This window comes from Stegostoma tigrinum, chromosome 2 (assembly GCF_030684315.1).
Source record: "Stegostoma tigrinum isolate sSteTig4 chromosome 2, sSteTig4.hap1, whole genome shotgun sequence".
Lineage (NCBI taxonomy): Eukaryota > Metazoa > Chordata > Chondrichthyes > Orectolobiformes > Stegostomatidae > Stegostoma > Stegostoma tigrinum.
Window position 1 is genome coordinate 136,827,111 of NC_081355.1, and position 13,390 is coordinate 136,840,500.

General features: G+C 41.2%; 1 protein-coding gene across 4 annotated transcripts in view; it reads left to right on the top strand.

The window, feature by feature from the left end:
• larp4b (La ribonucleoprotein 4B) overlaps positions 1 to 13,390 on the top strand; it is a 123,338-nt gene that overhangs the window by 98,105 nt on the left and 11,843 nt on the right. For all 4 annotated transcript variants that reach the window (XM_048559039.2, XM_048559027.2, XM_048559017.2 and 1 more), the window contains one exon: positions 3,643 to 3,754. In XM_048559039.2, coding sequence (XP_048414996.1) covers positions 3,643 to 3,754 — 112 coding nt within the window. The remainder of the gene's footprint in view (positions 1 to 3,642; positions 3,755 to 13,390) is intronic.

Consider the following 13,390-nt stretch of genomic DNA (forward strand, 5'->3'; position numbering starts at 1 on the left):
AATCCCCTTCACTATCTGCTATTCCACCAATCTTCGTGTCATCTGCAAACTTGCTGATCAGACCACCTACACCTTCCTCCAGATCACTTACATATATCACAAACAACAGTAGTCCCAGCACAGATCCCCATGGAACACCACTGGTCACAGGTCTCCAATTTGAGAAACTCCCTTCTACTACCCTCTGTTTCCTGTTGGCCAGCCAGTTTTTTATCCATCTAGCTAGCACACCCTGGACCCCATGTGACTTCACTTTCTCCATCAGCCTGCCATGGGGAACCTTATCAAACGCCTTACTGAAGTCCATGTATATGACATCTACAGCCTTTCCCTCATCAATCAACTTTGTCACGCCCTCAAAGAATTCTATTAAGTTGGTAAGAGATGACCTCCTCTGCACAACCATGTTGCCTATCGCTGATAAGCCTGTTTCCTTCCAAATGGGAATAGATCCTATCCCCCAGTATCTTCTACAGTAGCTTCCCAACCACTGACATCAGGCTCACCAGTCAATTACCTGGATTATACCTGCAACACTCGTTAAACAAGGAAACAACTTTAGCAAGTCTCCAGTCCTCCGGGACCTCACCCGTGTCTAAGGATGCTGCAGAACTATCTTAAGGCCCTGGCTATTTCCTCTCTCTCTCTTCCCTCGGTAACCTGGGATAGATCCCATCCAGACCAGGGGACTTGTCCACCTTATTGTCTTTTAGGATACCCAACACTTCCTCCTTCCTTATGTCAACTTGACCTAGAGTAAGCAAAAATCTATCCCTAAGCTCAACATCTGTCATGTCCCTCTCCTTTGGTGAATACTTGTTAAGAATGTCACCCATTTTCTCTGACTCAGCTTATAACTTTCCTTCTTTGTCCTTAAGTGGGCCAATCCTTTCTCGAGTTACCCTGTTGCTCTTCATATGAATAAAAGGTTTCAGGATTTTCCCAAAATGGTTGGAGTTAGTAAATTGGCAGATGCACAAGATCAGTGGGGTTGTCGATGGTGTAGAAGGCTGTCAAGGGATATAGCAGGGTATTGATCAGTTGCAGTTATGGGCAAAGAAATTGTTTTAATCTGATCATGTGAAGTGCTGCACTGGGGAGACAAACGTTAATGAAAAGTGTACAGTTAATGGCAGGATCCTGGACAGCTTTGAACCCAAAGATCCCTTTATATTTAAGTCTGCAGCTCTCTGAAAGTGGCTACATAAATAAAGTGGTAAAGAAGGCATAAGATAGGCTTGCCTTTTTATTGTTTGGGGCACTGAGTACAAGAATCAATGTCATGTTGCAGCATTATAAGACTTCAGTTAGGCCACAGTTTTGCATTCAGTTCTTTCTAGCCACGTTATAGGAAGGATGTGGAGAGTGTGCAGAAGAGGTTTACCAGAATGCTCCCTGGATTAGAGTATGAGCTGGCATAAGAAGCTAAAATCCTTTTTTCTGGAGCAGTGGAAGCAGAGGGTGCACTTGGTCTAGCAAATCATGGGATGCATAAATGGGCTTGACAATCATTTCCCTAAGAGTTGAAAAGCCTAAAACTAGGGGGCATGTGCTGATTGAGTGGCAAGAATGTTTTCAACTGACAGATGTCTGGAACATGCTGTCAAGCACGGTGAAGTGGGCAGACGGGATAGGGGTGTTTAAGGGACTTCTAGATAAGTATGTGAATCAGTGACAAATGGAGGGATGTGGACCAAGGACAGGCAGAAAGGATATTATTTAAATTTGGCATCCTGTTTGGTACAGCGCCATGGGCTGAAGGGCCTATTCCAGTACTGCACTGTACTGTTGTATTTTTTAATACTATCTCTTCAAAAATTGTCTTCAGAGCAGTATCTATTTTCTGGTAATAGATTAGTAGGGCTGTCTTTATGATCGTAACTTGAGGCATGATATTTATAGCAAGATCTTCTGTGACTCTTGTCCAGACTTGCTACAAAAGTCACCTGCACTGTAGAGAGGGACTGAAATATTTTTGGAAACATTGTTAAATGTGCAAAGCAAACTGTGTATTCATATGTTCAGTCTGCATGGAGTCCACCTGAGTTTTATTTCCATCAGTTGCCCCAAGCCCCATCTTTGTGATTGGTTAGGGATCTATTTATTCCAGCTGAGTTATCAAAGATTCTAGGTAGCTAAATGATATCCAACTCCTTTCTACCCATTGCAGTCAAATGTACCACCTCAACTGTGGATATGAAAGAACCAAGTCTTTTCATAGTGGACCCATTTTGTAGTTTTGACATCAATTTTTTAATTGTTCATGTGATGTAAAAACGCAATGGGCCAGAATTTTACTATTTATCCTTAACTGCCCTGAAGAGTCAGACCACTTCGCTCCATATCTGCGACAGTTCTGAGCATCCTTTTGTCGCATTCTCGTGCATTTTCCCCCTACCCTGTGCATTCATTCTAATGAAATGATCATTTAACACTGTCATGATTACTTGCCTCCACCACACTTTCAGGCAATGCATTCCAGATGTGAACTGTTTTCTTTGTCACATTGTATTTACTGTGTGCAAATCACTGTACATGTGTGCCCTTGTTCTTTACTTTCACAATATTATGCACGAGCATGCACATGTTTTCCCTATCTACTGCGTCCAGGTTTCTCATAAATCATAAATGTTTTAAGAAATATTTTCTCTTGGCCATCCCTCCAAGAGTGCCAAACTTCTGGAAGCTTTCCTCAACTGAAGTATCTCACCCTGTAACTGTTCCTGTAAACCTCTTCTGTGCAAGTTTGTAACCTCTCCTCTGATACACTAAGTCACTGAATTTGATATGAATGCTTTAATAATCTGTATCATAATTTAAAGAACTGGATGTGTATGCACTTAGGATTGCTGACTTAAGTACATTTTATTTTAGAGCACCTCAGCCTTCTGTCTCAAATACACATTTCTCTGCAGCAAACATTTGCCACCTATCCACCCACTCTTCTAAGTTGTCTATGTTCTTTAGTTATATTCTGTTCTAGATTTTACAGTGCATCCATGTTTTGAAATTCTCTCTCAAATTTTATTAATATAAATCTGAAGTATGGATCCCAGTCCTGACTCAAAGAACTTGACTGCGAGCCATTCTCCCAGCTTCCAAAATATGTATTAGACACTGGTGTTTATCAATTAGCTAGTTTTGATTTCTTGTTGCCATTGCCCCTTGTGTTTAACTTGCAGTTTCTCTGACTGCCTAAAGACAGTCAGTACAAACTAAAACTAGCCTTCCAGCTCAGCGAGCAAACTCACATCCAGAAACTCAACCTGAGCTACAAATCTTCTCAACTTGCTAACAGTCAGTAAAATATACACAGCATTAAAACAGCTTCATCAACTGTTACACTGCTTCAAAATACCAAAAATACCATTTTTCCCTTGTTGGTTTTCCCTAACTAATCCACTTTTTGTCCATGTGACTATTAATTCTAACCTGAATTATTCTTTCTAACAGTTTGCCCACTGCTGAAGTTAAATTGCTGAGAAACTTGGCAGGTATGGCAGCACCTGAAGAGAAAACAGGTGTTGATCTTTGAGTCCAGTGGCCCCCCCTTCTACTAATACCACCCAAGTAATGCCATTTCATGGTTTAGTATTTCTTCTGATACTAGACGTCTTCATAGCCAATGTTTTCTTTTCATAGTGAAACAAAGAGCCAGGAAACCAAGCAAAGAGAAACACAGACTCCTTTGGAAAGACTGACTACGCCTCTTTCTACTGCAAGTAAATCAGTACAAGTCAATGGTGCCGCCACAGTAAGTTTTTATTAGGAGGGAGGAAGTAACTTCTATTTTGCTACTGGAGAATGATTAAAGACCTTGATAGTTAATCCATGTCTTAGCAAATTTTGCGTCTTGGTATTACATTTGACAATTTCCAAATGCCTTCCACTTCCCAATTCACTGCTTTTTAAGTCAGTTTCTACCTATTGATAAGATGAAGCTGGATTGATGGGAGCAGCTTTAAAATCAACAAAGTGAAACAAACTAACTGCAGTTGCCAAGCTTAAAATGTGAGACTGAAAATAATATTGATTCTCACTGAAGCACAGAAGTGATAATGGTACAAATGAACAAGACGAGAGCTAGGCTTATCCCACGTGGCATTGTTTGTTGATTCTGGCTTTGTGTCTCTAAAATTGCCTGCTGTTTAATTTAAATTTCAAGTTTAGGCATTTTTGTATTACTCCATAGCTTAAGAATTATCCTGGTTACAACACCTTATTTTTAGGAGTGTGCCTAGAATATGATTGTAAAATTCTTCAGTTTAAATTGCCTGACCATATAATTTGTGCACTTTCCTCTTTCCAAAGCCAAATTGTGAATGAGATGGCATACAATTCAAATTACAAAAGCAGTTTTTAAATGTACCCACAACTGAACATGCAATGTTAACAATTGTGATTGATCATTAATTTTAGAACCTTCAGTTGAGAACAAAATGAAGTGTTTTCTTAGTTGACTTGCTTAACGTTTTCTTGTCAGTTTGAAAACTGAATTGGAACTCAGCAAATTTCTAGCACTTGGCATGGCACCATTTTCCATTTAGTTGGTTGTCTGGCTTGTCCATATGTCATAAGAGCAAAAAAGGCCATTCAGTCAGATCGCAACGACTTCTGCATCAATTCCACTTACTGCATGGTGCCATATTGCCAGTTTCCTTTTATCCATTCATGGGATACTGGTGATTATTGGCTCAGCCAATAATTATTCATTTGTACTATTCCCTCTACCCTGAAGATGCTTGTTAGTTCTCAGCTGGAATGTTGTGTACAGTTGTGGGCACCACATAGTAGGGAAGATCCAAATGCAATGAAGAATGCAGAACTGATTAATTGGAATGGTTCCAGGTCTGACAGTTTGGGCATGAGTGAAGGCAGCTGAAGAGATTTAGAATATAGAACAATACAGCGCAGAACAGGCCCTTTGGCCCTCGATGTTGCGCCAACTTGTGAACTAATCTAAGCCCCAAAGTCCAAGATGCCCTTGACATAGCCAGAGAGGTTCTCACAAAGGGTCCACCCCTATTGCCTGATATGGTGGGACATCCAGGTCTGTTCCTTTTATGTATCTTTGACAGTTATTCAAATTCATGAGTGGATTGTATGGTAGGTAGGGTGAAAATATTTAACATAGAACAGTACAGCACAGAACAGGCCCTTCAGCCCACAATGTTGTGCCGACCATTGATCCTCATGTATGCACCCTCAAATTTCTGTGACCATATACATGTCCAGCAGTCTCTTAAATGACCCCAATGACCTTGCTTCCACAACTGCTGCTGGCAACGCATTCCATGCTCTCACAACTCTCTGCGTAAAGAACCTGCCTCTGACATCCCCTCTATACTTTCCACCAACCAGCTTAAAACTATGACCCCTCGTGCTAGCCATTTCTGCCCTGGGAAATAGTCTCTGGCTATCAACTCTATCTATGCCTCTCATTATCTTGTATACCTCAATTAGGTCCCCTCTCCTCCTCCTTTTCTCCAATGAAAAGAGACCGAGCTCAGTCAACCTCTCTTCATAAGATAAGCCCTCCAGTCCAGGCAGCATCCTGGTAAACCTCCTCTGAACCCTCTCCAAAGCACCCACATCTTTCCTATAATGGGGCGCCCAGAACTGGACGCAGTATTCCAAGTGCGGTCTAACCAAAGTTTTATAGAGCTGCAACAAGATCTCACGACTCTTAAACTCAATCCCCCTGTTAATGAAAGCCAAAACACCATATGCTTTCTTACCAACCCTGTCCACTTGGGTGGCCATTTTAAGGGATCTATGTATCTGCACACCAAGATCCCTCTGTTCCTCCACGCTGCCAAGAATCCTATCCTTAATCCTGTACTCAGCTTTCAAATTCGACCTTCCAAAATGCATCACCTCGCATTTATCCAGGTTGAACTCCATCTGCCACCTCTCAGCCCATCTCTGCATCCTGTCAATGTCCCGCTGCAGCCTACAACAGCCCTCTACACTGTCAACGACACCTCCTACCTTGGTGTCGTCTGCAAACTTGCTGACCCATCCTTCAATTCCCTCGTCCAAGTCATTAATAAAAATTACAAACAGTAGAGGCCCAAGGACAGAGCCCTGTGGAACTCCACTCACCACTGACTTCCAGGCAGAATATTTTCCTTCTACTACCACTCGCTGTCTTCTGTTGGCCAGCCAATTCTGTATCCAAGCAGCTAAGTTCCCCTGTATCCCATTCCTCCTGACCTTCTGAATGAGCCTACCATGGGGAACCTTATCAAATGCCTTACTGAAGTCCATATACACCACATCCACAGCTCGACCCTCATCAACTTTTCTAGTCACATCCTCAAAAAACTCTAAGGTTTGTAAGGCATGACCTACCCCTCACAAAGCCGTGTTGACTGTATTTGATCAAGCCATGCTCTTCCAGATGGTCATAAATCTTATTCCTCAGAATCCTTTCTAACACCTTGCAGACGACAGACGTGAGACTTACCGGTCTATAATTGCCGGGGATTTCCCTATTTCCTTTCTTGAAGAGAGGAATTACATTTGCCTCTCTCCAGTCCTCAGGTACGACTCCAGTGGAGAGCGAGGATGCAAAGATCTTCGCAAGTGGCGAAGCAATTGCATTTCTCGCTTCCCAAAGCAGCCGAGGACAAATCTGATCCGGGCCTGGCGACTTGTCAATCTTAATGTTTGACAAAATTTTCAGCACATCAGCTTCGTCTATCTCTATGCATTCCAGCATGCACACCTGCTCTTCAAAGGTTTCATTCACTACAAAGTTTGTTTCTTTCGTAAAGACAGAAGCAAAAAACTCATTTAGGGCTTCCCCTACCTCCTCAGACTCCACCCACAAGTTCCCTATGCTATCCCTGATCGGCCCTACTCTTTCTTTGACCATTCTCTTATTCCTCACGTAAGTGTAAAATGCCTTTGTGTTTTCCCGGATTCCTTCTGCCAAGCCTTTCTCGTGCCCCCTCCTGGCTCTCCTCAGACCATTTTTGAGCTCCTTCCTTGCCTGCATGTAATCCTCTGTAAGAAACAGCGCAAGTGGGCATAGATTTGATGTGCAAATCAGGCCAAGGTGATGGGTTGCTTTTTGACACTGCAAATTTCATGGTATAGAAAGTGGAAATATGGCAGGATCAATTGAGGCATTCAAGAGGGTATTTATTTTGGATAGCAATGGTGTGTATAGGAATAGGGGAAAACAGCAGCATATTGGAAGCAGGTAATAGAACTGATAGGTGCAGTGGGCTAAACTGCCTCCTTCTGGACTGTTATTCTCAAACTGCCATAACCTACTTGGAGGTCCCCACATTGCTGTTAGGAAAGTATTTCAAGGATTTTGACCTAGCAACTGAAGGAATAGCAATATATTTCTAGGTCAGGATGAGGTGAAATTGCAATAGATGGTAATCCCATGTGTCTGCTCCCACTTGTTACTTTGTGAAGGTGGTTCTCTCTTTGGAAGGTCCTACTTACAGAGCCTTAGCTGATTTCTGTAGAGCATCTTGTGGATAGTATCTTAATTGTGGTGTTGGAGCTAATGTTTGTGGGTGTGGTACCAGTCAAACTGGGTGCTTTGTCTTAGATGATGTCAGGCTGCTTGTGTTGGAACTGCATCCATCCAGGCAGGTGAAGAGTGTATTCTCTTACGCTCCTGAATTCTACCTTTATGGGGAAGCTTTGGGAAATCAGACCTGTTGTTCACTGAAAATCCTAGCCCTTGACCTGTTAGCTGCACTTTATATGGCTGGACCAGTCCTGCTTCTAACCAATAGTAAACCCCAGGAAGTTGATGGTCATGCTATTCCATGTTGTGGAGTAACATTTAGATTCATGGTCATTGCCTGATGACTCTGCGAATGTAACAGTTAAATATTGTCTAGATCTTACTATAAACACAGTTGGACTACTTCAGTGTCTGAGTCATTGTGAATGGTGAACACTGTTTTACTGACATTTATATATCCCCACTGCCCAGGATCAAGAGAGCCACTGCAGCAGCTCAACATAGGGCCAGAGACCATTCCCTGAGAACTCTTGCAGTAATGTCTAGAAAATACTCAGCTTTTGTATTCTTCCTGCCCACATGTGACACCACATTTTCCAACATAATATTCCATCTGCAAAGTTTTGGCCCAATTGGTCAATTTATTTTATTCATGGCATGAGGGCATTGCAGGCTAGGCAGCATTTATTCCCCATCCTTAGTTGCCCAGAGGCAGTTGAGAGTTGTCATGGGTCTGGAGTCACATGTAGGCCAGACCAGGTAAGGATGGCAGTTTCCTTCCCTAAAGGACATTGGGGAACCAGATGGGTTTTTCCCAACAATGGATTCACAGTCATCATTGAATTCAGTATCTGGAATTTAAGAGTATAAATTCCATCATCTTTTGTGGGAGGGTTCGAACCCTGGTCTCTGGATTAACAGTCCAGTGATGATACCACGAGGCCCTCACCTCCCCATTTTGGATTTAGACAACTATCACCCTTGCCAGTTGCCTTCCCACTTTTTGTCGTGTGATCTTGGCTACAGTACATTGCTGTTTTCTCATCTAAGTCACTAATAATAAACATTGTAAAGAATTTTTCCCAGCACTGATCCATGTGTTACTCCTCCTAGTTACAGGAAGCTGACCAGAAAATGTTGGCCTCAGTGCTGTCTTCCAATTCCCCCCTCCATGCTAATGTACCATCCTCAACATTGTAGGCTTTTATCTGATCATAAAGTATCCTTTATATGGTACCTTTTTATTTAAATGCCTTTAGAAATCAATATTACGTCATCTTGTTCTCCTTTTTATCCTGCTTCTTACTAAGAACAGTGAAATTTTTCAGGCATGATCTCTCCTTCATTTAAGCCATGCCCTTGGGAAGATGGTGTTAAACTAAATCTTGACAACTGGCTAGCTCTACCTTTTCAGATCACTTGAGTAACCCCACAGCAACAGGGTTTACATGATCAGACTAGGTAAACATACAGATTTCCTTCCCAAATGACAATGCTGAGCAAGATAGCTTTATTTGGCAGCCCAAATTATCAGCTTTATTTTCTTGTGCAATTTATTTAACAAACTAAAATTTAGGATTTGGGCTAGTATTGCTAATCCTTAATCCAACTGTTTTGTTTGTTTGCTTGTTCAGTAACTCTACTGGAACTGGAAGCAAACCCAGTTAATTCTTTGTGAATGATTGCAAAGCCCAAGTTGAATCAGATGCAGGAGCATTTAGGAAATCCAAGACATTAGATTCTAATTTTAAAGCCTAGGGCATACTGTTGATCAGTGAGTAGCAAAATGGGTGATTAAATATGTTTTAACTACTGTATTGCAGGCAGATTTACCTATGCATTCCAGGCTTAACTGACTTTGCATTCCAATGGATTTGCAATGCTGATATCAGAAACCAGCATTAATTAGACACGTATCCTACATTTTAAATACGGATGTCTCTCTTTTCTCTGATAGACAAGTCTTGACAGCTAATGTTATGGCTTCAATATATGACCTATCGTGTGCTTTGTATGTTGAAGGGTTAATTACCAACATGGTATTTCAGTCTTAGATTTTCAGTTCTATACCAGTCATAGGATGGAATTCTCCACTTGTTTCACTTCTGGGTTTTGTTGAGGTGACTTGCTTCACCTTGGCACAACAGCTAATGTTGAGGGCCAGGAAATGTTGAGAAATTTGTGTAAGCATGCAGTATCAGTGACATTTTGATTTGCATATTCAACTCCTGGAAAACTGCTTTCAAGTGAGGCTATAGTCAGTGGACGATGCATGTCCTTGAAACGGTGAAGATTACCCTATTGATTAGGCACCTCTATCTGTTAAATGCTCCTTGGTGCACAATTCTAAGGCACCTTCTAAACTCAAGACCTACCCAGGCAGACTTCAATAGCTTAAAGTGGTGGGGTTTGGCAAGTAGCACTGATATTTACAGCAGCAAATACGTTAGATAAATGTTTTGGTTTGCTTTTATTTTTAAAAAATAGTTCTTGTTTATTCGTCATAGTGGTCTTTAAATCGTGCATCCTACTGATTTTTTTGGTATGATCTGGGAAGGTGGCAAAGCTAAATTTTTAGCATTGTGTATTGCACAGATCCAGCACTTTTTTTGTCACAACACTTTTTTTTAAAAAAAACAAATTGGGAAAACTCAGGGCTGTTCTAAAGAATAGTCACTAGGCCTAATTCATTAAGTCTGCTTTCTGTCCAAATGCTGCCAGACTTGAGTTTTCCCAGCAATTTATTTTCTTTTAATCGACAGAACTTGTTTGGTTTTGTTTTTCGTAATTTAGGGTAGCATGGTGGCTCAGTGGCTAGCACTGCTGCATCACAGCTCCAAGGGATCTGGGTTTGCTCTCACCCTCGGGCAACTCTGTAGAGTTTGCATGTTATACCAGTGTCTGCTTGGGTTTCCTCCCACAGTCCAAAGATGGGCAGGTTAGGTAGATTGGCCATACTAAATTACACTAGTGTTCAGGGATGTACAGATTAGGTGGGTTTTAGCAGGGAAAATGAGTCTGGGTGGAATGCTGTTGGGGTCGGTGTGGACATGTTGGGCTGAGCGGCTTGTTTCCACGCTGTAGGGATTCTATGGTCTATGATCTTGACGTTTTGTTTTAAAGTGGCTCTTCTTCTAACTACAGCAAATTTTTGTTTAACTAGCACTTTATGACCCGGCATAGTTGCTAATCTGGCAAAAACTTTATATACCTGAAATACCAGGCACTTACTGTATGGTCACAACCTCTGCAAATTTGAGAAGTCAGTTGAGGGTGCAAGTGAGAAGGCTGTCCACTGGTATCCTTTTATCTAAGGTGAAGTTGCATTATTATTCATGATTAATGCTGTAAATCAAGTGTAACTGTGCTTTAATGGATATTTCCATAAAAAGTATCTGGATCTTTGGATTAGTGGCACATGCCTGGTCCCATAGGTGTGTTTAATAAAATGTTGGCCTTAGTATTAAAGCCTGAAGACAATTGCATTGTGGGGATGTGTATTTTTGAAATTTATGACAGTAGTACAACATAGTTGAGGCAGGCTAGCTGGATGGGTATAAGAGTAGCCAAGTTTTTGTGGGTGTGTTTATACTGAGAATTAAGGGTTTTGGCACACAAGTCACATAACATGTTAGTTTTTCTACAGCCCATTGTTCTAATAACTAGACACCGCCTCTTTATTGCAGAATTCACTTCAGTACATGTGCGTCAAGTGCTTGATTGCATCTTTTTGTTTCTCCATTTTTGCAGTCCAAAAAACACAAGTATTGTAAATTTTCATGTGTCACATCTCCCTTTCATTCAGTACCACAGACTGCCTTGACATGACTCTTGGCAGCTTCTCCACCCTCAGCTGGTGTGAACTATTCCGGCCCCACCCCCTGCACTTTACTGCTTTTTCTTCTACTCATAGTTCTGTACTGCCCACCCCTGCCAAAAATCATCTTAGTTGTACATTGCAAAATCTGTATAGCTAGAATCACTCACTTGAGATTGAAGACATTTTTAGAATGTTAATCAGCTTTTCTGGTGGCTGTAGACACTTCCCATGTGAAAGTAGTCAGTGGAAGACTTAGTACTATTAACCATGATATCCCAGCAATAGATTTATATCTGCATCTTGGATAACACATCTTGGAGTATATTTGTCTAATATAGTAGTAACAGTCACTAAAGTTAGAATGAAATTTGGGGTACAGGAATGCAGTGCTTATGTAGGTGGACTGTTGTTACACTCGTGTATTTCAGTAACCCAACACAAGGGAATTGGTTGAGCTTTTTTTTTGAAGAAAAGATTCAATACAAGTGAAAGTGATGATAAAGATTTTCTTTTTAAAAAAAATCCCTATTAGGTCACTAATCTCATGAGAAAGCGGACAACACTCCTAGTTAACCTTTGTCATTGCGGTATCACTTAATTTTCCTCTGAAATAACCCAGGAAACCAATCTCTATTAGGATAGCTGAGGTGGTTAAATGTCTTGACAGGAATGCTAATACCAGGGAATCCTTTGTTCTTGTGTGGTGATCTCTTCCATGATGCAAAAGTTCTACATTTATAAAATTATTTGAAGCCTCCTTGAATTTAGAGGATACAGTGTGGTGTCAGCTGGAATTGTAAAGTGAAATTCAAACTTAACCTAGTTCTTTGCTTTACCAAGAATTTCTATATATTTAGATGCACGTTGTTTCACTTGGTTTGACCAGTGAACAAGTTTAAATAGAGTAGACCAAGCTTCTGGCATGTAGCTGTTTCTGCTGAGGCTAAAATTGAATGAAAAGTTGCAGGTATGAACAAGTGGCTGGATCATACAGTGCTCACCAGAAGCTACAGTGTATGAAAAACATGAATTATTGAAAGATCTGGTTACGTTTACGACCCTTGTATTTGCTCTTGGTGATTTTTATTGGACCATATTGATTTGAGTAGATGGATTTATTTCATTTTATTTTTAATATTGAAATTATTTAAAATGAATTTTGGCAGATTTAAGGATATAAGTTTGATTTCAATGTAGTGTGTTTGATAATTTAATGCTAATGTAGTGTGGGACAATCTAGCACAGACAAGTGGAAGATACGAAGTATGGTTCTGTAACTTGATACGACCATGTATGTGATTAGATTAGATTTTACCTAGAGTGTGGAAGCAGGCCCTTCGGCCTAACAAGTACAGACCGACCTTGAAGCATCCCAACCAGACCCATCCCCCTGAACACTTGAGACAATTTAGCATGGCCGATCCACCTAGCCTGCACATCTTTAGACCGTGGGAGGAAACTGGACCACCTGGAGGAAATCCTTGCAGACATGGAGAGAATGTGCAAACTCCACACAGTCGCCCGAAGCTGGAATTGAACCCAGGTCCCTGGTGCTGTGAGGCTGCAGTGCTAACCACTGAGCCACCATGTCGCCCCGGTGTTCAATAGCTGCTTCCTGAAGACTAATTTGACAGTTTAATACAGCATTTTGGGTGTCTCCCAGGATGCTGAATAAGTCTGCAGCCCTACTGGTATTCTAGCAAAGTCCATCAAAATTCCATGTGCTCCTAGAGGTTTTGGAAGTGAAAATAATTCGCTTTTGCCTTCATGAATGTAAACCTTGCTGCCACCTTTTAAGAAGGGAGATAAGTTATACTGAGGCAACTATCAAAAGTATCTTTTTCAACAAAAGTAGGTGGAAAAGCTCAGCAGGTCTGACAGCATCTGAGAAGAAATTAGAATTAACGTTTCTGATTTGGTGACCCTTCCTCAGAACTGAAGAATGGTCACTGTCCCAAAAATGGTAACTAATTTTTTTCCTTAGATGCTGCCAGACCTGCTGAGTGTTTCCACCTCCTTTGTTTTTGTTCCTGATTTAGTGTCTGCAGTTATTTTGTTTTAGAACATAGAACAGG